At 36.1% G+C, this 26,672-nt stretch overlaps 4 protein-coding genes across 5 annotated transcripts; 1 reads left to right on the top strand and 3 right to left on the bottom strand.

Moving 5' to 3' along the window:
* The first annotated feature begins 495 nt into the window (after positions 1-495).
* LOC107860180 (putative F-box protein At1g49610) lies at positions 496-8,167 on the top strand. Of its 2 annotated transcripts, none has more exons than XM_016705453.2 (4): positions 496-699; positions 3,247-4,320; positions 6,754-6,918; positions 7,537-8,167. In XM_016705453.2, exons 2-4 carry the CDS (start codon positions 3,295-3,297, stop codon positions 7,939-7,941), a joined length of 1,596 nt encoding a protein of 531 aa, XP_016560939.2. In that variant the 5' UTR covers positions 496-699; positions 3,247-3,294; the 3' UTR covers positions 7,942-8,167. The 2 variants fall into 2 exon arrangements, with proteins under 2 accessions (XP_016560939.2, XP_016560938.2); XM_016705452.2 differs by having other exon boundaries at positions 497-699; positions 3,242-4,320.
* A 1,551-nt stretch (positions 8,168-9,718) lies between these two features.
* LOC107860182 (50S ribosomal protein L7/L12) lies at positions 9,719-11,031 on the bottom strand. Its single transcript, XM_016705455.2, has one exon. It carries the CDS (start codon positions 10,534-10,536, stop codon positions 10,033-10,035), a length of 504 nt encoding a protein of 167 aa, XP_016560941.1. The 5' UTR covers positions 10,537-11,031; the 3' UTR covers positions 9,719-10,032.
* A 38-nt stretch (positions 11,032-11,069) lies between these two features.
* LOC107860181 (pentatricopeptide repeat-containing protein At5g67570, chloroplastic) lies at positions 11,070-16,243 on the bottom strand. Its single transcript, XM_016705454.2, has 9 exons — positions 15,504-16,243; positions 15,101-15,292; positions 14,831-14,912; positions 14,553-14,741; positions 14,296-14,409; positions 14,051-14,144; positions 13,789-13,946; positions 12,510-12,941; positions 11,070-12,106 (listed from the first exon to the last, which is right to left on the bottom strand). Exons 1-9 carry the CDS (start codon positions 16,046-16,048, stop codon positions 11,324-11,326), a joined length of 2,589 nt encoding a protein of 862 aa, XP_016560940.2. The 5' UTR covers positions 16,049-16,243; the 3' UTR covers positions 11,070-11,323.
* Positions 16,244-17,806: 1,563 nt separating this feature from the next.
* On the bottom strand, positions 17,807-22,313 carry LOC107860183 (ADP-ribosylation factor-like protein 8a). The gene is made up of 6 exons (XM_016705456.2): positions 22,039-22,313; positions 19,311-19,392; positions 19,155-19,187; positions 18,925-19,046; positions 18,349-18,510; positions 17,807-18,066 (listed from the first exon to the last, which is right to left on the bottom strand). Exons 1-6 carry the CDS (start codon positions 22,074-22,076, stop codon positions 17,949-17,951), a joined length of 555 nt encoding a protein of 184 aa, XP_016560942.1. The 5' UTR covers positions 22,077-22,313; the 3' UTR covers positions 17,807-17,948.
* Positions 22,314-26,672: the final 4,359 nt, after the last annotated feature.

The following is a 26,672-nucleotide window of genomic DNA, read 5'->3' as shown; positions in this document are numbered from 1 at the left end:
AATGGGCTAAATTAAATAGGGTTTATGGGTTTAGTCAATGGGTGGGTCATTTATTTAGGAGATCCGAGTTGTTGGATTGGTCTTTTATTAAATCTATCTAATAAAGAAAAGCCTAAATGACTATCTATTGGAATTGCCAAATCAATGACTATATTAGTGGAAATATTTTAGATGAGGTGACATTTATGTCCTTTCCCCTTTGTTATATACTATATCTTTATCTCGACTATATATGGTTTTTTATAACTTTAGCTTGGCCCTGACGGCCCACCAAAGTATTTAAGTTTGGTTTCGGTTGATTCGTTCAGACAAGTGTTAGTCGCGCCTATACTATTTTGTGTGTGACAATTTGAGAAGTAATTTTAACTTTTTTTCATTTCATTAAAACTTTTTGTAATAGATAAAATTATCTAATTTTAAATAATAAAAAATACAAGTTAAACTAGTATGAAAAAATAAACAAACAAACTATGTGATGACAAAATTAAAATCAAATTATTAATAACCTACGTAATTGTAGCCAGTTCCTAAAATGATGAATTTTTCCTTTTAAACAAGTTCTGATTGCGAGTTTATTGGGTACATTTGGCGCCATCATTTTGGGTCGGTTTCATCACAAATACATTTAGGGTTATAGGGCTTCAAATTCTCTCATTCACCATAGTCGACGAAACACAATGGATTGACTTCCGTTGAGCGGTTAGTTGTTTTTTTCTTACTGCTTAGATTCGTCTCATTGTTTATCCATAGTCTTACGTAAATAAATATAAGTATCTGGGCAACACATTTTTGAGTTATTCGCTACTTTTTTATTTTAAATTCGAATTAACTTCTTAATTGGCATATTTGTAGTTATAGCAGATCAATTGAATTCTAGGCAGTAAAGAGAGGGAATGCTCCGTATCAACACGTCCATCACCAATGCAAAAAGGAACGGACTAAGAGTCGATCCCTTGATGCAACCCGGTCTCGACCGAAAACTTCTCTGAGTCTCCTCCCGCCGTTCTCACCCGGGTGGATCGACTCTTAGTCCATTCCTTTTTGCATTGGTGATGGACGTGTTGACGCGGAGCAATCAAGGCGAGGTGCCTTGGTGTTTGTTATTTGCGGATGATGTGGTTCTGATTGATTAGATGCGAGGGAGGTGTGAATGACAAATTGGAGGTTTGGAGGCAAACCCTTGAGTCTAAGGGGTTTAAGTTGAGTAGGTCCAAAACTGAGTATTTGAAATGTAAGTTTAGTGACTTGAGACAGGAGGACGAAAGAGTGGTAAGGTTGGACTCACAGGATGTCTGTAAGACGAACAATTTTAATTATCTTGGGTCTACGATTTAGGGAAATGGTGAGATTGATGAGGATGTCTCTAAACGTGTTGGAGCAGCTTGGATGAAGTGGAGGCTAACCTTGGGAGTGTTGTGTGATAAGAAGGTGCCCCTTAAGCTTAAAGGTAAATTCTATAGAGTGGCAGTCCATCCGACCATGTTGTATGGTGCAGAGTGTTGGCCAGTCAAGCACTCGCACATCCAAAAATTGAAGGTGGCGGAAATAATAATGTTGCATTGGATGTGTGGGCTTACTAGAGGTGACAGAGTAAGAAATGAGACTATTCGGGAGAAGGTGGGAGTGACTTCAGTGGAAGACAAGTTGCGAGAAGGAAGACTGCGATAGTTTGGGCATGTGATGAGGAGGAGTGCAGATGCCCCAGTCCGGAGGTGTGAGAAGCTTGCTTTGGATGGCTTCAGGAGGGGTAGAGGTAGACCGAAGAAATACTGGAGGGAGGTGATTAGATATGACATGGAGCAGCTCCAGCTGACTGAGGAAATGACCCTACATAGGAAGGTGTGGAGGTCGCAGATAAGGGTAGAAGGCTAATGCGGGTGTGTGGGTTGTAGCTTGCAGTCTGGAGAGTCTTGTGTACCCGGGTTAGTAAGCCTAGGTCCGTGTTCATAGGGTCCTTGTTATGGAAGTGTAGGTTATTACTAGGTGGGTGCACTAGGTCTTATGTCTTAATACCTATTTTCTTATTCCGTGTCGCCCTTATGTCTCGTATTTCATATTTCTCTGATGTCTATTTTATTATTTCTTATTCCTGATTTTCTATTATGTTTTCATCCCTTTTATTTACTGTTCTCTACTTTGAGCCGGGGGTCTATCGGAAACAGCCTCTCTACTTCCTCGGAGATAGCGGTATGGACTGCGTACATCTTACCCTCCCCAGACCCCACTCTTGTGGGAATACACTGGGTATGTTGTTGTTGTTGTTGCAGAGAGAGCGGAAATCAATTATGATGGCCTGTTTGGTCATGCTTCAAAAATCAGCTTACTGCAGTTTGTATGATCAATAAATTTTTTAAAAAAACTTTTGAGCAGGAATTAGTGTTTAACCAAGCTTTTTAAAAATCTATATTTTAGCTTTTGAGTAGTCATTTTCTCCTGAAAAGCTTGGCCAACACCTCACCTTTTTTTTTTCTTCAAAAAAAAGCACTTTTGGCCTCCAAATCGGTTACTAAAGAGCTCGAATTTTAAGAGGAGAGAGTGTTTGGTTCGTCTAACCAATATAGATAAATGTTACTCTCTTCGTTCATTTTTACTTGTCCACTATAGTGTAAAAAATAAAAATAGATGTAAGCTTATGCTTATCCAGTTTGGAAGAAGAGATGATTTACCATTGTATGTTTATTTTAGCCTTATTACTAAGTATTATTCATTTCCCATTGCAATTTTTCAAGTATTGAATTCATTATAATCAAAGGGTGATGTAGTAAATTTATCATTTTATTAATTACTCCCTCCATCCCATTTTACTCGTCCCAAATTTCCTAATTTGATTTCTCATTTTACTTGTCATTTTTCTTTAATCCAGACAAGACAATTTTTTTTTCTTTTTTACCCTTAGTATTAATTGTTTTTTCTCCAAATTAGTAGGGACACTATGGTAAAGTAGTCATGCTATTAATTGTTTTTCTTAATCAATGTGCAATGTCAAATTGGGATGAGTAAAATGGGACAGAGGGAGTAATTCTTAAGAGGTGTGTCAATTCAAATAATGAATGGAGGGAGTAAATGGTAGGAGTTGGTACATGAGTGATTTAGTATATAGGTCTCTCATTCTTGCAGTGAACTTTGAAAGGTTACTAATACGTGAACTTTTTGCTGAGCAGGTACAGTAGTGGTTTAGTATATAGGTCTATCATTCTTGTACTGAACTTTGAAAGGTTACTAATTTGTGATCTTTTTGCAGAGCAGGTACAGTAGTGGTTTAATGGTTTAGTATATAGGTCTCTCATTCTTGCAATGAACTTTGAAAGGGAGAGCGAGCAAGACCAATCCCCTGGCTGTTTTGATGATGATGGACATTCTAAAAGCCAGCTTCTTGAAAACCCACCTCAGGAAAAAGTGAAGATTGAGACAGAAAGTGAAGTAACTGGCATTGATTGGATCAGCAAGCTACCAGACGATCTTATTGTCCGAATTCTTTCTCAGTTGCCTATACAAGATGCCTTCAGAACAGCTATTCTCTCTAAACGCTGGCAATATCCCTGGACTTGTATAGACAACCTTATTTTTGACAACACATATACCGATTGGGTTGATAGAGTGAATGTGATTAATAAGTTTGTTTCCTTCACGGACAATGTACTACCGCTCCTTTGCTGCTCTAAAATTAAAAAGTTTACTCTATATTTCCGATTTTGCCTTGTTTCGTCTTATAGTTCAAAAATTGACGAGTGGCTTGAAATTGCTTTGAAGAAAAGAGTCGAGGATCTTGACCTGGAAATATGGTATTATGATGATGATCCCTTTCCCTATGTCTTGCCACAAGCTCTCTGTAGCTGTTCATCTATTATAAAATTTCGTTGCGAGTTTTGCAGAATACCAGAAGAATGTGTACTAAATTGGACATCGCTGAAGAGTTTAACGCTAAAGTATTTGTTTCTCCGGGATGAACATATTGAACAAATAGTAACAAATTGTCCTCAGTTGGAATCTTTGAAGCTATGTGAGTTTTGTGGTTTTCATCGTTTACATTTAACTTCTCCAAAATGTAGTAGGCTGGAATTGATTGATCATGTCCATCCTGACGGAGATTGGGGTTCATTTGGAGGTGATTGTTCCTTCGAAATAGTTGCTCCATATATTCAACATTTAAAGATTTCGGGGCATTTTGATGGTGTGGAAATTAGACTAGGGGACCTTTCATCTTTAGTCCACGCTGATCTTACTTTCTCTGTTGATGGTGTATTTGACAAGACCGTGGAACTTCTCTTGGCAAGTGTACGTTGTGCTAATGAGCTAATGGTCCCATGCTGGTTTATCGAGGTCAGTTTTCAGCCCAGAAAATCTCCAGTCCGTTTTTATGTTGAATATGAATATAACTCCGTTTTTTTTAATTCATAGTAGTCTCTGGATACACATAATTCAAAAAAGAAAATAATTCAAATAGAAGGAGCAAAGTCAGCAAATTAAGGAAAAAAAAGGGTCTATCTTGACTAGATAGCTCTGAATCTCCAGAAGACCTAAAACAATATAGAGAAAGTTGAGAGCACAATGATGCAGGTGTAAAACTTGTCTCTTTAATATGTATATGTATTGCTCTAACAGTAAAACAGACACAAAAAGGTACAATCGAAACAAGATAGAAGGTCTACCTAATCTTGGATCTGGATACCAAGGAAACACTACTATAGGCTAAAAGGAAAGTAATGGTAATAATCACAACATTAAGTAAAGCAATAGAGAGGCTAGTTTAAGAATATTTTTTGAAAAAAAGGAAACTTTTTAGACGAGCCAATCGCACCCAAACAAATCAATAGCCAAAAGTTCATTCGTTATTAGTATTGAGTGAATGAGAAGAAGGTGGACTTGCATATATAGGTACTCCTTTGGTGCATAAAGATTTGATACTGAGTAAGCACTGGTCATTGGTGTCTACTCCTTTGTTATCCTAGGTATAGATCCCCACACTACTCAAATAAGTCCTTGATTTTCTGTGAATGAAGAGGTGGTTTATATTCTCTATGTGTCTCTCACATCATAAGCACCTACTACAAACCCCTCTTTTTTTTATAATCGTGGTGTCCGGGCCAGCTTGCGCGCACCTCGACTAATTTCACGGGATATCTGCCATCTCCCATTAGCAATAGGTAGTACCAGGCGGTGTTATCGTCGCATGATGCGAAGCGATGCGAGCCCCTCTCGTTACGTGTAGCTGATGCGAGCACATCATGTTGATTTTATTTTTAGGGTCAATTTTAAATTTAAAAAAGAGTCCGTTCGTGTTGATTTTATATTTAGGGTCAATTTTAAATTAAAAAAAGAGCCTCCCATGGTGACAACCACTGCTGCAATTTTATAAGGTTAACTTTGAAGTCCATTGCTGCGACTTCTTCTTCACTGTGCGACTACCAGTACTGCGACTTCTTCTTCTTCACTGCTTCGCTTCAATGATGCATTCGCATTGCTTCACGCTTCACGTAATGCATGATGCAGAGCCTTAGCGTGTTTTTCCGTATCACGCTTTCCTGAACACTCGTATCAGGTAACACTATCCACCAACACTAGGATAGATGGAAAGGAATCACCTAGGTTTTTGTCTCCATTGACGTTGACCCCTCTTCTTTGGAGGTTCTCCTGGGTTGAACAAGCTCCTTAAGCCACCAGCCAGGTAAAGCAAAGCTCTTAAGCTTCCTACTTCCAGGGGAACTTTGTTTTTTCATATGCTTTTCAAAAGCCAAAATGTGTTGCTGCCAGAAAATCTCCTAGATAGATGATATTAGTCTTTGATCTTGAAGTTACCTTCTGTGTTTCCTTTCCACAAGAGAGATTCAGCTCTGGAAGATAACGGGGACAGCTGTGCAGTTGAAGCAAAAGTGAGGACACGGTCAAATTTACAATCACTTTTGCTGCATCTGAGACCAAAAACCCGTTCCTGCTCAGACCGCATTTCTGAAACTCTAGCATCCTGTGTTTGTGCAATACTTTAAAGAGATGGATACTGCATCTTCGGTGGTGTTTGGCCTAGCCATACATCCTCCCAGAACTTGTATGCTTCCCGTTCCAACTTGAAGAGGTGATGGCAAAAAAAGAATTTCAGTGGACTCTGATATGCCTCCATATACCACAGGGATTGTTGCTGAACCTGTTTAGTGATCCATGGGATCAGGAGTGCATGTTTTACCATAACGATAGATCTCCAAAGTGTCTTCTCTTCTTTCCTACATCTTCATAACTACTTCTGCAGTAAGCTGTTGCTCTGCATCTTCAATTTCTTTACTCTTAAGTCCTCCCTCCCTTCTTATATGTGGTGCCTGTTTCCCATCTTACCAAGTTGAAGGTTCTGTATTCTTTTCTCTTGTATAAGCAATTCCTCTGAAGTTTGTCCAACCTTTTTGTTGCTGAAACAGGCAGTGGAGCAAAGACGTAGTGTATGTTGGATATTATTCTGAACTTAGTAAAAATGATTCTGAACTTAAAATTAGTTTTGGTTGGATTTTACCATCACACAGTAGCTTTTAAGTGGAATTCCTTGTAAAGTACGTTTGTTTTCTAATATTTTATAGAAACTATTGGAAAGTTCCAAGGCTCGAAAAAGATCAAAGGAAGACCATAATTTTAATATTCTCTTGTCCAGGGAGGGGGGATGTAAAGGGTGAAACTTTAACCCATGAGTTTGGGATGTTTTTAAGCCCTATAAATTTGATATTGTGATACTCAATGTACTTATCTTCTACTCTGATTCTCTCTCCCGTTTAGATGATTTATGTGTTGGCGGTGGAAAAGAAAGCTGTTTCATTACTTTTGCTGAAGTGCAAAAAGTTGACGATAAATTCTTGGATTTCAAAAAAGGCCATTCTCGGCATAGACTGTCTCTTAAGGTCAACTCCTTATCTAGAGAATTTGACGATAATTCATCAAGAGGTAAGTTTTCAATTGATTTCTTGCTTCGAAATACCTTTATATTCTTTTCACTTTTCAATTTCTCCCTCGTGTTTGTTCCGTTTAGTTATAGGGAATGATGTTTCATTATATAGGTTCCATCCTTTATATTTTCCGTATCACATAGTGATTGTTATATAGCCTTGGATGTCAAGCTGTTTTATGTATAGCCGTTGTCTATCAGACCTACATTTTATAAATATATGCGACCAAAGTGTTACTGCACTGAAGACACTTCTTCCTTTTACAATGAGTTATCAGCTCTTATTTTTGTTTGGCATAAAATATTACATTCAACCGTCTATTGATCTCCTACAGCTTCAACTGCAAATCTTCTACAATATCTTAGTACTTTCCCTTAATTATTGTCAGTGGCCTCCCTCATTATTATACACCTTCTAACTAAAAAGTTATTTTCTGCAAAGTATTTGCATTTGCTTGTCTATTGTTTGACTACTATGTTGCTTATATTTCGGTTCAGATTCTTTTGTGTGTGGTGTTCCGCAACTTCAGTACTATAACACTCCATTCTAAAATCCACACATCTACTTAAGTATCTTCTAGTTGCTATGCGTACCACTTACCCTGATTTGTGGTTAGGGCGATTTCTATGCTTGGGATGGAGAATATAATTCGTCGGAAGAGAAAGACTCTGATTCGTCAGGAGACGAAGATTTTGATTTGTGGGGAGACATTTCCCTCTCCTTGCATGAAAACATATTCAGAGGCTCCTTACAGAATTTGAAGCATGTAGAGGTTACTTCAAACTGTTGTAGTTGTCTACACAAAGCTAACGCAACAAAGCTCCTTTCAGAATTCTTGAAGTCTTTGGTTGAGCATGCAAAAAATCTTGAGAAACTGGTTATAGCGCCATGGCATAAGGGATGCAATAACTCTTCAACCAATATCTCAAATGTGATAAAGAATTTAGCTTTTCCAGGAGCTTCTAATATTGCAATTGTTTCCTTAGGATCAATTTCCAGTGTTGACTTTCCTGGGGAGTAGAAACTTTTATATGGACCTTGTTTGTTTCCCAGGATATTTTGTTACTGTTTTTGGAACTATTCTACTTTTATATGTTGTCAGAGTAAAAAATTGCTTACCATCAAGCTACTGAATAACTGAAAGAGGAGAGAAGTAATGTGCTCTCATTGATTAAACTATTGTGGTAGCGTAAATCAAAGAAGTTTTGCATTATCAACGTATAAAATGTAGCATCTTTAATTTGATATTCTTTCCTTCCGGCATGAGAGCGTAATTTAAGGTTTTGTGTCATTTATACATATTGATACTACTACACATTTACAAATTATTTTATCCGCTAAATATTTTTGATATATCACATCAAAATTTGTTGATTCTCCATATAGCCATTCATGTGACATGAAAACTGTATATAAACAGGTCAAATTCATTCGCGTCTATGGTTCTAAATTTAATCAGTTATCATCATCTCATCACTCTCGACGAATTACAATGTGTCAATTTCTGTTCGGCGATTAGTGTCAAATGTTCTGCATCACATTTTCTTCCAGGTACTACCTCAATTCGTTCCTTACAGTGTTGATACACATGCAAATGTTATCTGGGCGTCCATTATTTGAGCTCTATGCTCCTTTAAGCCTGAAATGAGCAGCTGAGCACACCTCAAATGTTATTCTTTCTTGTTGGTTCTATGCTCCTGAAATTTGCTGCTGTATTATCAGGGAGCCTAGGTAATTTACCTTGAGTAGATTACCAGTGATATCATTCCATTATTCATAGATGACAAACAAAGACTAGAACAAACGCAAAGGTCATGGAAGAACTCCTGTGCAAAAGATGCTGAACAAACTATAATGTAGATCCCCAATGAGTTTACATTCAACATGGATCAATGGATATTACCACAACATTCTAGTTGTAGTCCTTTACATGAAAATGCATACATTGACAGATTATGAATGCAAAAGGAAACGGCTACAACTGAACTAGGACATCTTAGACACAAGCAGGGCCATTCAGCTTAGCCTTAGATAAGCAATAATCAAAGAATGATATCTCAAGTGATAACTAACACTTACAGGTATCTAACATTTGAATTGGAGAGAGGCATACTGATGGCCACCAATTGCAGAAAGACCAAGGAAACATATCTCTAAGAGAAACCAAGTATAATTGCAGTTCAACAACTACAGTAGCACAAAAATTTAAGAAAACTCAATGGTAATTGTTTGGATTGCTGATCTACAAGAAATCCAATCATCTTTAGCCTTCTGAGATTTCAAATAATATGCTAGCAATTGAGAAATCATACGATGATATAGGTGGTCATATACCAAGGCTGTCCACATCAAATTTGGGTATTTATCTATGCACTGGCATTTAGATTTCCTGCAGGAGCATGCTATATAAAAATGATCGCAGTGTAACTACCTAAATAATCAGTGGTAAAAAACTTGAAATACAGGAGCAGAGAGGAAATGAATCTTGCAGTCCGAGAACAGTCAACACCACCAATCACAGCAAGGTACAACAAGTTCAACAAGCAGATTGCAAATAAACTAAGATAAGCAATTGATCAACAAGGTAAACCTACGTATTACTAAAAAAAAGCCAGTGGAAAATAACCCTACACCGCTACAATTGCTTTGATGCATCCATGTCAACACGAACTACACGGATGTGGGCTTTTCGTGCAGATTTTCTAATATACACTACAAATTAAGAGAAATGCTAAATGTACTCATATCAGATACTTACACATTATCACTGTAGTAAGTCATCTATAAATAAATCCATGTAACGAAGGAGCAAAAATGGATCTTGCAACCCAAGAATAATAAACATCCACAATTCCAGCAAGTTATTACAATTGCAACCAACTCTATAGCACAGGACAAATAACCTAACATAATAGTTTATTGAAGCACTAACCAGGGACTATAAACAGCAAGGGGACACATAAAACAAGTATCACAAATCAACGTAGCAAACTCCCTAGCAATGTGCAACCAAAAAAGTTCATCAAAATGGAGTACAATTTCCATTTTCATTTCTATTCCCCATAAAAGTAACAATTTTGAATGTAAAAACATGAAACAAAATTCAAAAGTTTCATTCTAATACCGCAGTAGCACCTATTGCCTTGAGCTTTTCTATAATAGCATTAGCTTCATCTTTCGTTACGCCCTTTTTCACCACTGCTGGGGCTTTTTCTACCAATTCCTTAGCTTCCTTTAAACCCAAATCAGTAAAAGACCTAATTTCCTTAATCACCTTAATCTTCGCTGCCGCATCAAACTTATCAAGCTTTACATCGAAAATAGTTTTCTCCTCCGCCGCCTTTGTATCTGCAGACGCTGCACCGGGACCCGAAGAGGAAGATCCGGAACCCAGACCCGAAACAGCTGGCCCGTACCTATTAAGGCCCATTTTGTGCCGGAATAGGATGGCGTAATCATGTTTTTCGAGCTTATTAAGGTCGAGAAGTTGGTCGGCGATCCGCTCCAGTTTCTGGGTTCGAGTTTCTGTAGCTGTGCATAGAGGGTAAGCTAATGATGGGGCGCGGATCCGGGTAAAGAGTCGAGTCAATGGGGTTTTTGAAACTAGAGATACCATTTTCAGTAATTTGCAGAGGATTTGTGTTCTAGGGTTTTAGTGAAGTGGGAAGATGGTGAAAGAAGAAGGGGACTGAAGTGGACAACGGCGTCGTTCGAACCAGTGACCAGTTGGCTAGTTAACTTGAGAGTACTTTGGATTTCCAAAATGTCACCTCACCTGCATAATATATTTTCTTTTTACGCTTATTAATTCTTAAATATATACTAATTTAAGAAATAATCCTCCTATTTTTAAGTTATTAGCTTTAAAAATGAACAACAGCAAGTCTTTGGGAAAAAACACTCTTCATCATTATTTAATATTTTCAACATGACAGTAACTTATGAAAAACAATTTTGTAAGCGGATCAAACTAATGAGATCAGTTCAAATTAATCCTCGGTAGGTAAGTTGAATGTAGGATTTGACTTGAGAGAATGTATGCTTAAGACGTCAATTTATTTTTTTAACAATAAGCACTATCAATTGGTTGGTGTTTACTTGGCTTACATTTCAGACTCGGTGTTTGCCAATTGTAGTGGGAAAAGTGTGTTTGAATTGGAAAATGTCTCTTTTTTTTTTTCTAGGATAACAGAACTACTTTCATTTTTACATGATTTTCCAAGTTCCTTCCGCTATTGTTTTCCCTAAATTAGTTGAAATTCCCAACTATCTCACTGGGTACAACACTCCATGTTTACAAGGTAGAAATTCCTGGAACCCTTGAGCATAATCAATCTCCGGCATCATTTCATTGCCTTTCGCAATGGGGCTGATCATAAGGAGCAATTTTTGTGAAAGGAAACTCACATCCGGCCTAATTGAATGTTGAAGAATGTAGGATCTGTTTTCCCCATATCCTCCCACGTCTTTAATATTTCATACGCTGACGGAACCTTGGTTTCACAAGCGTGGTCATCTTCATCACTAGACATCCCGAGTCCTAACTGATCGATGTCATCCGAGTAATCAGATTGGTCATCAGAAGTTAATTCTTCATCAGAAAGCTCAAAGATTGTGTACGTCCCAGCTCTCTCATCTTCTCTGTGACTCAAGTGTGACAAATCCAAAACTAACTCCCTATCGGCACCTTTTTCTCTCTCATCATAGGCTTCATCACTACAGTCATCTTCATCAACTTGAACATGCTGAAGGGATAATTCATCTGTATTAGAAGGCTCATTGCATCTATATAGACTTCTATCCATATCAGCTGTCATAACACTGGCATCTGTTAATTTAACAGGTTCGTTGTTTGTAAGCACTCTTGAAGTGCCCGATCCACAAAGAGATTCCAATGCCCTGCACAAATTTACAATGGTCACGTCTGATCCCAAACTCTGGCTGCATAGCACATCCAATAATCCCCTCAAACTAGAATGGCTAATTCTTTCATCGTTGTTGTTGAATAGGACAATCCACTGTTTTTCACTGACTTGAGGAACATGAACCATTGATTTAATTAGAGCAACGGCTCTTTCATGATCATGTTGACAGGTAGCTTGACATAGAATCTCAAAGAAGAATGATCGATGAGGTATTTGACCAGCTTCCAGTATCACATCAAAGGCATGCTCCAGCAAATGCACCTGCATCGACAATGAAGGAAGCTTATAAAAGGAAATGTTAAATATAAACAAAATGAATCTGTGTTTAACCTTAGTTCTAACAACTGGTTTTTGACAAAACTCCATAAACAGAGACTCACCTGGAATACAATCAACTCATTATAAGTAACTAAATCCACAATTACAAAAGTACTTGGTCTTTCTTTCCACTCAAACTTTTTCTTTTTATTATTGCTCGATTGCAGATAAACAGTTGAAATTAGTTGAATCAACCTATAGGCCTACACATTCTACCAGGTAGACATCATTGGTTAGATATCTTTCTATCTGGATTCTGGAATGAGGGTGTTAGTCTGCCATTCAGTGTCAAAAAGATATCATAAAATGCGGGTCCTGATATATACAATAGTCTTTCAAATTTTACCTTCCCAGCTTTTGATGCTTCCACCAAGAGGTACGCGTGTCTGTTTTGATCAAGCCGATACCCAGCTAAAGCCATCTCCTTGTACACATACTCAAAGTATTCCCACTGCAGGGAGCAAGCAGAGCACTCAAGCATCGAGGTGTATGTATATGCATCCGGCCTACGGGAAGAACTAACCCGGCTAAGTTGAGGATCAGGACTCTCTGTCTTAGCCCACTCAAATAATTCCTTAGCTTTATAGAACATATCATTCTTGCCATAAACCTTCAACATGGCATTTATAATTCCTATGTCAGGTTCTGAGTGTTTTTTACTGTGCTCATAAATACATATACAACCATCAACATGTCCAGCGTCCATGGATGATAAAATCATGCCAGTAAAGGTAACTGCCAAAGGTCTTGCGTGACATAGCATCTTAATCTTCTCAATCTGCAGTAAGAGTGGAATGACTGACATTGAGTTTGTGCATCAAAAGATCAACAGAAGATGAATCATCATGCAGGCACATTTACACAGAGGAGAGTATTCTCGAATGTCAGCAGATACATTGAATATTATGCCACCTTTTCAATGAGAGAGAGAGAGCATAATAACACGGAAGATGCATTATTTGAAGGGAACAAAATTTTGAATGACTAAAAAATCAAAGGTCAAAATAATAAAATGGAAGCAACCAATGCATGGTTACACAATGAATTCCTCTTCAAATACTATAACCAACAATTCCAATTTTTTTAGGAAAAAAATAAAGCTTATCATGACACCAGTCTTAGCTACAAAGGCGAGAGCCAAAAATACCTACATTCCTCAACTACCGGGCTTGAAGAACTACACAGAATCAAGCTTAAGAGAGGATGTATGAAATTGCTAGAATGAACTTATTGCTGGATTTCAATTAGAATCCAACATCTGTCAGAATAAGTATCGTCTAAAACAAAGAAATACGCAATAAATTGTCTAATTTTAAATGACAATCTTTATAATTAGCCTGAAAAAGTGTTTTACTACATGCAAACTTTGTGTTCTCCAAAAGTAAAAGAAATGCACTATTAATATTTAAAAAAAAAAAAAAAAACTATCTAATCCATTAGTCCTGCTGTACGTTAAGCGTAGAAATGACGAAGGAACTTCTTTATGCAGTAAGTAGCAAAGGATCTGACTTCTGAAAAAGTCCAAATAATTATGTATATAACTTCAGCTTCACTAGCACAAGGAAGTTAGGTTATATAAACCATAAAATAAAAAAAAACAGATAAAGAGAAAAAGGGTATCCTACCTCCAAGAATGCTTCTTTCCACATCCCATGGTAGCAAAGACAGCAAGCCAGCTCATAATACACTGAGGCACTTCCAACAACTCCTCTTTGTTCCATTTCCCTCACCGCTTGAATGGCTTCGTTGACTCTTCCCTCTTCCCAGAAAGATTTGACAAGAACTAAAAGAAGGCCGCAATAAGTCTCTATGTTAAAAAATTTTGCATTTTTTTTCTTCTTTCTCTTTTCCTTGGGGGGCGGGGAAGAGAAAAGAAAACCATCTTACCTTTATAACTATGAGCTTTTAGGGCTTCCCCACTTCTCTTCATCTTTCCAAAAAACTCATGGACAAGGTCAATTTTTCCAGATTGCAACATTACCTTTCAATAAAATTGCAGCATAACGATTACAAGGCTACTATAACTACTTGGACAGCCTAATTACTTCTGTAACTCAAGAAGCACTTAAACTTCGCGAGTAATACAAACTACAAAGTCATATTAAACGAAAAAGGAGGAAGGTATGAACTACCTCCATTGCGAGTCCATAGCTTGGCCCATTTGGCTTAAGACCGTTCTTTCTCAACTGCTCAAAAACCCAGAACACTCCCCTCCACTGGCGGGATGGCACACACGCATTTAAAACCTGGCAGCCATTTAGGTAAAGACCAACGAAGTCTCAAATATGCAGATTATCAATCATAAAAAATAAATTGGGACCAAGAAGTAAAAAACACTATTTTTTATCAGAAAAGAAAAAATACAATATAAAGGACAGCAATTACATACAGCATTATATACAACAAGATCCGGTTGAAGAACAGGGTCCCAATTCTTCCTCCGCATGTACTTTATTTTTTCGGGTTTTTGCTTCATGCAGTCAATGATGTTGATCAACTCTTTGAGCAAACCAGCTTGGCCAAGTGTAACTGCCACGCTATGGTAGGCTGCTATATCAGGGTAAATATGGACATCCCCCTAAACACATCACAAAGTGTTAAGACTCTCTCCAACCACATCATATGTGTATATTCAAGAAGAAGCCAACAATAAAAGCTAGGAAATACTCTCATCAAATTGAAAGCTTGAAGAGCTTCACGGGGCCTCCTTGCTTTCCCCAGAACTGCCAACAATTTTGTGTACACAAACCTAGATAAAGCGAACATTATAGTTTCTCCTTTTCAATAAAATAGAAACAGCAAATATGATAGATTAATTACAGACAAAACTATAGCTCTTAAAAATTACTGACAAAACTATAGCTCTTAAACAAGAACATCGTAGTTACTTACATAAACGAATAAACATTTGGTTAATTGCTGATAAAACATATCTACCTGCTTTTGCTGCGTCTATGTTCCTTAGAGTTGTAAACCCAGTGTACAACAGACAATGCGTGTCTCCACTGACCCTTTTCACCAAGTCCTTCCACTAACCTCAGCATTTGCTCCTCAGTATACTGCAATCCAGAGTGTTTCATCAACTTAGAAAACTTATAATCCTTCACACCTAATTCCGTCCCACTCAATCTACAACAAGAATGTAGAAAATTATCAGCTCCAAAATCAACTCTTAAGCATACTGTAAACACGCAGAATTTACACACTTATGCATAGTACTAGAACAACAACAACAATTACAACTTAAGGCAAACTAGTTGGACATGATTCAACTATATTTGCACATCTATTGGTACTACAATAGTAACAACTCAATTTCAAATAAGTTCGGGTTACAAACCTATCAATGATGAACCGAATTGTCTCAGCTTCGCCTCTACGACGTTGTCTATAATCCCACTTATCCCTTTCATTATCCAACCATCCTTGTTTGATTTCAATATCATTATCCAAAAGCCATGAAAACTTATCTCTTTCAGTCTCAATTATATCACTGAGCTCCCACAAATGCTCAGAATTCAACTTATCACCACTATACACATTACTCTCACTAGAAAGCTCTTGCAATTTGAGTTTCTCAATTCTCTCCCAAGGCCTTCCCACCATTCTTACCTCTTTGTTGAAGCTTTTGTACTCGGATTTAATGGTTTGGAAATATGATTCTTCGGTTAGGGTTCGTTTTTGTGTTTCTGTGAGTGGCGGGGGTTCTTTAGCGGCTTGTTTGGCAAGGCGTCGGTTGATTTTTTGAAGTTTTTTTTTGCGGAGAGCGTGGATGATTTTGGGAGTTGGAACAATGCCGTTTTGAAGGAGGTTTTGCTTTAACTTTCCGACGTCTATTGACGGTGACGGAGAGGGAAGATGTGGAGGTCCCGTGGAGGCTTCCATGGAGAAGTGAAGTGAAGTTTGTACAAGCAGTTACAGGATAATCCTATTCCCCGCTCTTTGCTGATCACAGTAGACGAGCTGTAATTTGATATGGATTTTAATAGGAGGAAGATTTTCTTTTTTAGAAAAAAATGAACTTGATAGCATAAATAGTTGAAAAATGAAGTCATTTTCTCACATTTGGTGGAAATGGTTTTTCTAAAACAATATTTTCTGACAATTCAATATCAAAAATTGATTTATTTCTTAAACCCACATTTTTTTTGAATAAAATTTACCTGATTACATCTCAATTCACATAAGTAATATGCTGTATAGTACTATAGATCAGATATTTTTATTTTCATCCAATGATTCGGCTGAATATGCAAACTCATCCATAGCCGGAAGCTTGATTTGTCATAAAAAATTTGTCATTTTATTTGACTTCTGAACCATAATCGATTTTTATTGGCCTCATCATATCCACTGTATTCCCTCTCCAGCATGTAAAGAATGTAATTCATCTGTCGGGGAATCAGTCACTTGTATTTTCGTAACTTGTAAATCAGTTGAGCCATTATGGGTTCAACTAGGGGTCATGGAACAAATGCACTCATTACAACCATATGTTACAAATTCTCATCGGCATGCTCTCTATTACAACACTTTTTCAATATTATATCTCATCAAGATGTCATTTCTGTAATTTCTAATAAAATTTTATTGGGATACTGTTTATGGATGATTTGGCTTGTCCGCAATAAATATGTTTTTGATAATGCAGGCTTTCAAACATCTTTTACTAACATTATAGCTACTGCAACTGAACACTGGTTATTAGTTGGATGATGTAAACCTTCTAGAAAACTGATGACCTAGAAATGGATGTCCCCTGCCCCTCCTTTTATCATGCTAAACACAGATGCTACCTTTGATAGTGAATTGCGCTTAGGCTATATAGCGGGTGTATTTAAAAATTTTAAATGGGACTGGTTATTAGGTTTTGTCACTAGAATTTGTACTCCAAGCTCCTTAGAGGCAGAACTCAGGCTTTACGATTTGGACTTCAACTAGCCATTCAATTTTGTTATATAAATTTGGAGATTCATATGGATTGTTGCCAAGTTGTGGAACTCCTAAATAAGTTATATGATGATATTCCATCTTTACTCTCAGACTGCAGGTGTCTGATGCATAGGCTGAACAATCTACATCTAAACAGGTGCACTTGCGAGACTACATATTTCTACTACTACTACCACTACTATAATGTGGGAACTTTATATTTTACAAGCTGATAAAAATGGAGGTTTATCACTTCGAAAAGTTACGATAGGGACGTCTGGAAAATATTAATAGTTCTACTTGTCAGGTTGAAAATACTAGCAATCGGGAGCAACTACTATTGCTGCCGGTGTGTGTATAATGGCCCTGCCACAAGTTACTCCCCTATAAACGTTGATCTATTTATTATATATCCTACACAATGAAAAAAAAAAAAAAAAAAAAGCTATCCATCACCTATAAAATAGAAACCCCCGGCATCATTCCAATGTTAAAAGAGAATTTTCCAGCCAGACATAGTTTGAAGCTCACATAATCAAAAATACAGATAATTTGGCATTATCACCTCGGGATCCCATATAACAGAAATATTACGATTACTTAGGTTTCTTCAAATAAACAAAAGATCCGTACCTTCACACAATTTCGTGCCACAATCACTATTAAGAGGAATGGCGCACACAGCAGAGATAGTTGAGACAAAAAAGCAAAGGGAGAAAACATGTAACAACTCATTCAATAGACGATAATTTAATTTACAATACAAGAACTCTGGAGAAACCAGCAGAAAAACCAATAGCCTCGCGAATTTAACATACAAATCAGCACCACTACAAAAAAGATTTTGTCATCCTTAGCTCTTTGATTTCGAGTGCTTAACAAGCCAATCAATGACTGAGTCAATATTGGTAGAATTCTTGCACGAGATCATGTAGCAGCACACTTCTCTATCAGTGATTGATTTCAATCCCCTGCGAAACAACATAATGTTTTTTTAAGATGAGTCAACAAAGATATATTTGATTCTAGGGGTGGTTTAAAGAATAGGAAAGTTAGCAGGAGGGATGATACGGTTAAGATGATCCAATCTTCTCTGCAACTAAGATCTGAAAAGGACTTGCAGAGGTATTTAAAGCATGTGAAAGATAATTTCTTTTCCTTCCTTTCCTGTTTTATGGACCTGGACCTACAGTGAAAGACTAAGCTTTTCCCTCCCTTCCACAAACCAACCATACTGTAAACTAAGCACTTACATCTGGTCAGTCAAAGCCTGTTTGGACAGGGCATCAGGCTTGTCAATCTTGTTTCCCAGCACCAGCAATGGAATACCACTCAGCGATGGCTTGCTCAGCAGGTCATGGAGTTCACTACTTGAAATGCTGAGGTTATCAGGATCAGCAGCATCAACAACATAACTGCAGGGAAGGACATTTGAAGAATCCGGAAACCAAATTAGCTCAAGGCTATAATTCAGGAATTCATGTATGTTAAGTACACTTGAGGTCCATGAAATTTGTCAAAACTCCAATGAAGTACATTATTTAGCATCATATCTTTAAATACACAGAAATGGTCAAGATCAAGGAATTCCACCTATCGAAGGCATATAAATATAGATCTATCAAGCACTAGATCAGATAGCTTGATCAGGCAAACCATGAGATTCAATTAAACTGTTCATTAATAAACCATGGAGAAAATTAAATTCACCTCAATTCATAAGAAGAGCCACTGTCTACCACGTATTATCTTCTAAATGAGTGTATAAGCAGATTCATATATCTGCTAAAGTAAATTTGAATAATACAAGCTCGAGTGGAGATGCATACACTATAGCAGAAACTGCACGACAGTATCTCTCCCACATACTGCGGAATCTGGGTTGACCTCCAAGGTCCCACAATTTTATAGTGACATTTCCTTTAGTCACTTTGCGCATATTAAATCCCACCTGAATACCAATAATTTTTGTATAATTATGAAAGATCACTTTGAAGTATTCAGCAGAACTGGCCAAAAACTAAAAACTAGTATCAGACCCCTTACAATGAATACTTACAGTAGGTATCATGTCTTCACTGTATCCACCAGTCTAAAAATGAGAAGAGAGGAACAAAGTCATTAAGGTGTCAGATTCCATCAGTTATATGGAAGCAAAGAAAGTGAAACCATAATGATGAGCTGGCACTAGAAGGTTAACAAGTGATTTACTTACAGCAATAACATTTACAAGAGATGTTTTTCCCGCATTTTGCAATCCTATCAATGAAAGCTCCATTTCCTGCTTAAAGAAAAGGCTGGAACAAGCAAGTTTTGACATGAGGAATCATTTAATAAGAGCCAAAGGAAACATAGTGATCAGCACAAGTGCATTTGTAATATCAAAATTCTGACATGTTTTATACTTTTAAGTCCACCTCAGAAAGAAGATAACAATAGACTTTATTTTCTTTCCAAACTCAGAAATAACAATGAGACAGAACACAATAACTGAAAAACCTTACATTAATAACAACTACAAGATCTAAGGTGGGATGACACAAGACTGAATAATGGATGGTGACATCTTAAAATCTGTCATTAGTTTTTTGGTCGAGTTATTTCTGGTACCACCCAGTTGAACCTCAGGAATAAGTTATGCATATGATGGAAGCTCAAGAGGAGGTATAAATTGCCAAATAAACAAAAGCAGAAAGGGCCCTGAAGATTTATTTTACAAATTGTTTCACTTTCACCAGTAAGCAACTAGTCCTTTTGAAAATTGAGAAGGCGTTCAAACCACATATATAGACTTTATTTTTCTGATACGAAGTGGTCCATCACTGACCAACAAAGAATCTGTCTACAGCAAGGACTCCTAAGGAAGACACAAATTATTTTGCAAGAAACTTAGAAAAGTCAAAAGCTACAAGAATTGCAAGGATTTAGGTGGAAAATTCAAATAAAGAGTTAAAGAAGGGGATGGTCCCCAAATCTGGAAAGTAAATAAACCAAACCAAAAGGATACAATGACGAAAGGTATAAGTTCTAAAGCAGTGTTTTGGACGATGAAAGGCAACAAGGGTCAGCCTCGCCTCGAGGCGAATGGCGAGGCGCTTGCCTTTTTTGATGAAACATTAAAAAGGATACAATTGACTCCCAAGGAAGACACAAATCATTTTGCAAGACACTTAGAAAAGTCAAAAGCTACAAGAATTTCAAGATGGATTTTGGGGGAAAGTTCAAATAAAGAGTTAAAGAAGGGAATGGTCTGGAAATTAAATGAACCGAAAGGATACAATGACGAAATGAATAAGTTCGCAAGCAGTGTTTTGGACGATGAAAGGCGACAAGGGTCTGCCTCGCCTTGAGGGAAGCGGTGAGGCGGCGGAGGCACTTGCCTTTTTGAAGTGAGGCGTCAATTAATACCAAAAACTTAAAATATTTAATTGCATAAATAAATAACCTAAATCTCAATAGCAATAGATATTAGTAAATATTTCAATTCAAAAACTAAAAGTAGGTAGTAGATACTAAAAGTGTAGAACTTGAGTGACAACTATTAACCCCTATTATGAACTTTAAAGAAGAGAGTCGCGGTTTGTATCTTTGTCCAAATAAAACCCTAAGATTGCCTTTTAACTATTAACCTGATGTCAATTTTTAAAAAAGAAAAACAAAAGGTGACGTCATTGTCGCACTCTCTTGCCGCGTCGCCTCTCGCCATTTCTTGTTTTTTTCTCGCCATTGCCAGATTGCCTCGCCTCTCGCCAAAGGCGCTAAGGCAAGCGCCTGTCACAACACTGTTCTCAAGGCCTTGCCATGGAGTAGGAGAGAAAAATAATAAGAGACCATCTAAGGGCAAAGATACAGGATTTCAGCTGGAAGGGGATCCTTGGAAGGGAAGACATGAAATCCTTTCTTATAGCTAGCAAAATATTTACAAATTTTCAGTAGTACAATGTGATAAATGCGAACAAGTACTTCCCATGCCAATTGAGAGGATTATCCTACGCTCACTTGTACTGAAAGACAAAATAGATTCTTGTCGTTTCAAACTAGAAAATCTCCTTACACTAATTAAAAAAACAGTCTTTAATGTTCGTTGTCATGCCTTGTTGGGAGGTGTAGCAGTGAAGTACAATAGAGAGGTTTCATGACCTAAGAAGTTTCCGACCCCATAACTCTCTCAGAAGTGACCAAAGTGGACAAGACATGAGGAACGCTGGATAGAGTTGAAAAAAACATTCTTTTGTGGACAGTTCAACATCTCATTGCCTAAAAATCCAACCTTATTATGCCCACATCTTAAACAGACCAACTGTTTGTTGTCATTGATCTCCCACTCCAATTTCTTTTCCATGGTATGAAAGTCAATCATGTAAATTTCTAACATATGCTGGACTACCATGACCATTATTACCTAAGTCTATAAAATTCAGACTCACAGTGGTGCCCAGCAAATCAAAAACTCATTCAACTAAAGACAGTCTTTAATAATTAACAGTCATCCCAAACAAACAAAAGAAGAGGCAAAACGCATACTATCTTTTTATTCTAAATTCCAGTAATCTCAAAATAAAACAAATACGAAGACACAGGCACCAGAGATAATAATCAAACATTCAACAGATAACACACCAAATACAAAAAAAAAAAAAGAAACAAACAAAAGGAAGATAGATCATACACCACAGAACAAATTCATACACCATCAACCATAACACTCGTCAAATCCATAAGCCAACAACGGCACATCAACATACCCGTATAGAATTAACCCATCGACAGCACGCAAAATCCTCAACAGTTAGCACATTATCACAAAATCCTCAATCTCAATTGAATTCTAATAAGTTATAATTTTTGTTCGTCTGTTTATCCAAGCCTTCACCAATTATACTTTGCAAAGCTCATAACACAACAAATAAAACAAAGAATATAGCAATAAAAAATAAATATACCTTCGAAGCCAATTGAGAAATGATTCCCAGATACCCATAGCTAATGAGAAAAATCGTAAACGAGAGAGATCTGTGTAAGATTCTTAGTATAAAAAAGAAAGATCCCTCTCGGACATAACACAAATAATCTCTGGGTACTTTCTCCTTCGCTACTTGTTTATCGTATATGCGTACAAAAATGGCGAAAGCCAAATCATTGGAGATATGGGAACAATAAATTATTGTGGTGGAAAAGAAATTATTCTCTTATATATTTTACCCCTGGAAACTACATGAATTTACTAGACAGCCATTGCTTTAGGCAGCTATATTTCGCTGTCAGAATGAGTACGTGGACCAATGGAGATCATTCTCTTAAAGTGGCCAATGAGGGAGTATGGAGTTACGCGCGAATAGGTGCGCGTGATTACACGCTCATGGAAAGTTCAATTCCATTGGCGAGGGGGCGGTGCGCTATGCGGATGATTACTGGACGGTGGGCGGGCCCCTGCGTGATCTTTATTCGTGGACGCACTTAGCCGAACACTAGGGTCAACATGTCTGGTGTCCAATTTTTTATGAGATAAATATAGTACCTCCGTTCCAAATTAATTGATCTATTTTAATTTGATAAAAAAAAAAAAAAAATTATCAAAAGAAAAATTAATTAAATTTTTCGTTTTATTTAAATAAATTAGTTAAATATATCTTTTGTTATATTTTGAGGTTGATATCCTGATAACATACTTTAGAACTAAATTTACTCTTGATATTAAGAAATATTTTACTTGTGTCCTTTCTTTAACAAAAAAACTTAAATTAATGTTAAATGTCTCATTGTTTAGAAATAAAATACACTATAATTTAATTTACCTCATCCGACCTTCCCACAAAAAACACAACAATAATAATAATGCAGTATATTTTCACACAATGGGATTTGAGAGGGTGAAATGTACACAGTCCATATCGCTACCTTCGAAGAAGTAGAGAGGCCTCACAAAAAAACACAAACAAACATATCTCTCCTTCAATTCTGTTGATCGAATTTTTTCAACGAGTAAATATATTTTTCTTTCAACATACAGCGGTAGTAGGTTAATTGAAAGCGAATAAAATTGAAATGGAATGGAAAAATAAAGAAGTATGAAACTAGAGAAAAGTTTAGTACAAACAGGGTCAGTTTAATATCGTCGGGGGCCTAAAGCCATAGATCAATAAGGGGCTTTAACTTTTCTGTCAAATAAAAAAAGGAGATGAAAAAAAATTCTCATTTCAGTCTACTTCTTCGGAATCTATGTTGGAGGGGATCTTAGCAGATTAATTTATTGGCTACCTAAAATTTTACCAACAAGGTGAGGGTTCAACTCCTCACCTTGTAATTCCTCTTTCCTCCCCCAATTTTCTTTAAAAGGATTTATGTTGGATGTCTCTCTATCTTACTCAAGAACTATAATTTTGGGATTGTATTAAAGAATCGATTCTTCTCCTTTATTTTTATTTTTTTGATTTGCACAATCGAATTCATATGTTCTAATTGACATATTTTATATTCTAATAGAATTAAATAAGATAACATATAAAATAACAAATCATGCAAATTTTTAGATGAAAATAGTACTAAAAATTTGAAATGAGCCCGATCTTAGAAATAATAATTTAATTAAAAAGGGTACATTGTAGCTCTTCTATTTAGAACAATTTAGTCAAGACTAAAAGTAGATTGAGTATTTGTAAAAAAATAAAAAAATAAATAAAAAATTAAGGCATTCTTTTCTTCCAATATATTAAAAATATATTGAATATTTATTCTGTTAATTACTTACTAATTTAAGATCCTTCTTTTTATTTAATTAGTTAATTAGGAAAAAAGAGCAGTCCGGTGCACTAAAACTTTCATTACATGTAAAATTCATTGAAGAACTAAACTACAAGCATTTATTATATGCAATTTTACCTTATATTTAATTTTAAAACTTTTTTTTAATGATATAAAATACTTAAAATATTTTATAATATCTTTTTTTTAAAAACGTAATCTATTGTTGTAAAATGAAGCCCCTAAAAAATTAAGGGCCTAAAGCCTTGGCTTTAGAGGCTTTGCCCAAAAGCCATCCCTAAGTACGAACTCTGCTCTTAATTCAGTCATATCAAATTTCAAAATTTGGTATACAATTCTATATGTATCTAGATTCTAGAACTAGTGGATAAGTGTTTTGAGCACATAGTATGATGAAAAATTTAGTTAGATCCAAATTGTATCTAAAGACATAAAAATAAAGAGATGTCATAATTGGCACATGCGAATATTTCTTAACTCAATCATTCAGAGAAATATTTAGTAGGCATATCTATTATATGTGACCGCTAAGTATCATTTTTCATGAGCCTCGCCTTGACGTAAATCTATGAACTGAAGGATGGGTATATTTTATTCGTATCTGCATTGATGCAGATTCATTTTTTCATAAGGTATGCACTGATAAATATCAATGACCTAATCTCATTAAAAAATTCGATCTACAAAATTGAGGGAGAGATATATTTATTTGTGTATTTTTCGGGGTTGAATCAAGTCGGACAAGTGAAATTTGGGTATGTTTTATTTTTAAAAATAGAGTATTTGACGTTAATTTGAACTTTTCAGTTAAAAGAAGCTTACACATAATTTTTTTTTTTAATAACGAGATAAATTTGGCCCAAAGTGTGCGGAAGAGTATATTTAGCTAATTTTTATAAAGTAGAAGGGTAAATTTGACCCTTTCTTCTTGACAAAATAAACAAGACTTTTGAATTTTATAATTTTAAATTAAATATATATCAAATATATCAAAATGACTTAAATTTTGTTGTTTAAAACATGTCATGTAACAAAAATTAAAATAAAAAAGTTAGTAAAAAAAATAATCATTCTTTTTTAGTCTCTAATAAAATAAGTAGGCCAAACAAATTAATACAAAAACGTATTTAAAAGTCTAGTTTTTTGAATTCTCTAAAATTTCTCTCAAACAAGCAATTAAACTCTATCAAAATAAAAAAGTTCTTCACACCATTATTATTTACAAATTTCATCCGTTATATTCTATATAACACTATTTTATCTTTAACACAAAAGGATCATTAACATACTGAAAAGGTTAAATACATAGGCAGATCTCTCAACTTGACACAATGTTTCACTTTGACACCTAAAGTGAACGGTATTCATTTTTAACATATTAAGTAGCCGTCAACTGTGTCACTTTAACACTTTTGCTGTATTGGCACATTGTGTGTCTTGCACACACTTGAAGCCCGTGAACAACTTAAATATGACTATTTTTTATTTTTTTCTTCATCTTCTTCCTTTTGATCTCCTCCAATACTTTCTCCATTTCTATCCGCCAATCACTCACACAACCATGGTTTCGTCCTTAAGATAATAAAAAATGGTAAAGAATTAATCTACCATCACCTTTTTCTTCAAAGTTTTAGAAATTCATAATTTTCAATCACTCATTTTAGCTTAATTTTTGCCTTGATTTTACTTAATTTTAAGCTCCTTTAATGGTGAAAAATTTGGAGGTAGATTTTATAGTTAACTTGAAAGAATGAATTAACAATATCAAATTCAATTCGATTGTAAAAAACTTCTCCAATTGTGAAATCTCAACAGATTTTGTCTGGGATGAATTCTTAATAATTTTTTTTTTTTTAAAAAAGATACTTGTGTATATAAAGGTAATTTTAGAAAAGATTTTGATTGTGGGGGGAAATTTGGGGGTTAGGGGGAGAGGAGGTGAGACAGTGGTGGACATTGGAAAAGAAAATTGGGGGGGTGGGGGGGCGGGTGGGAATGAGAGGTGGGTGGGCTGCCTGGAGAAGACAATTGAGGGGTGGGGAAGCGGGCAGGGGGTGAGGGGTGGGTAGGTGGCCTGGAGAAGACAAATGGGAATTGGTGGGGGTGGGGTTAAATTTTATTATCCTTTTTTTTATAGTAATTATTTGAGTTAAAAATACCAAGTGTCAATATTGAATTTGCATTTTTTAAATTTTAATTAAAAATAGTTATTTAAAAATTAATTTAGAAATGACACATGTCATCATATTATTGATCACTTTACACCTTATCGGTACGTGTAATACATGCACATCGTATATCTTGGCTGATTGTGTAAAAAGTGTCAAAATAACATGCAAGAATTCTAGTTCAGGTGCCTAAAATGAACAACGTCGACTTTAAATGCCAAAGTAAAAGTTTATGCAAAATTTAGGCGTATGGTGATGTATTTGACCTACTGAAAATGTCATAATGATAGCCCTGGTAGCCAAGGCAACTCAACCATTAGATGCTAGTCAATTCAGACTACTGCAATGTTACATTTCCAAATTAATTTCTATGAAGAGATTAAAGCTGTATTACTTAGCATGGAGATTGACACACACCGTCTTGGTTCAAGGTAGATAGATCCCTAGTGCATAATGCAGTTCTTATATGTCGTGATCTATTATATATTGTAATAAGAAAAACATTTCTCATCAAATGTATGATGAAAATAAGAGCTAGTAAGAAAGACATATGACATGGTTAGGCTGGAGTTTGTGGAGGAAATGCTCTATCTATGCCTATGGATATGGTTCTCCACAAAAGTTGATTCAAATAATCACTAATTGTG

Source organism: Capsicum annuum, chromosome 2, assembly GCF_002878395.1.
Source record: "Capsicum annuum cultivar UCD-10X-F1 chromosome 2, UCD10Xv1.1, whole genome shotgun sequence".
In the NCBI taxonomy this organism is placed as follows: Eukaryota; Viridiplantae; Streptophyta; class Magnoliopsida; order Solanales; family Solanaceae; genus Capsicum; species Capsicum annuum.
Note: the sequence above shows the minus strand (reverse complement) of the source record. Positions and strands in the feature narration are given on the sequence as shown.

Excerpts from the sequence above, each read along its gene's own strand:
- LOC107860181 (XM_016705454.2), bottom strand. The coding sequence starts at position 16,048 with ATGGAAGCCTCCACGGGACCTCCACATCTTCCCTCTCCGTCACCGTCA. Across the intron at positions 15,293-15,503 it reads ATTCGGTTCATCATTGATAG|ATTGAGTGGGACGGAATTAG; the intron begins GTTTGTAACCCG and ends TTCTTGTTGTAG. Across the intron at positions 14,913-15,100 it reads CATAGACGCAGCAAAAGCAG|GTTTGTGTACACAAAATTGT; the intron begins GTAGATATGTTT and ends CGCTTTATCTAG.
- LOC107860180 (XM_016705453.2), top strand. The coding sequence starts at position 3,295 with ATGAACTTTGAAAGGGAGAGCGAGCAAGACCAATCCCCTGGCTGTTTT. Across the intron at positions 4,321-6,753 it reads TCCCATGCTGGTTTATCGAG|ATGATTTATGTGTTGGCGGT; the intron begins GTCAGTTTTCAG and ends TCTCCCGTTTAG. Across the intron at positions 6,919-7,536 it reads TGACGATAATTCATCAAGAG|GGCGATTTCTATGCTTGGGA; the intron begins GTAAGTTTTCAA and ends ATTTGTGGTTAG.
- LOC107860183 (XM_016705456.2), bottom strand. The coding sequence starts at position 22,076 with ATGGGTATCTGGGAATCATTTCTCAATTGGCTTCGAAG. Across the intron at positions 19,393-22,038 it reads TTTCTCAATTGGCTTCGAAG|CCTTTTCTTTAAGCAGGAAA; the intron begins GTATATTTATTT and ends TGCTTGTTCCAG. Across the intron at positions 19,047-19,154 it reads GTGAAGACATGATACCTACT|GTGGGATTTAATATGCGCAA; the intron begins GTAAGTATTCAT and ends ATTGGTATTCAG.
- LOC107860182 (XM_016705455.2), bottom strand. The coding sequence starts at position 10,536 with ATGGTATCTCTAGTTTCAAAAACCCCATTGACTCGACTCTTTACCCGG.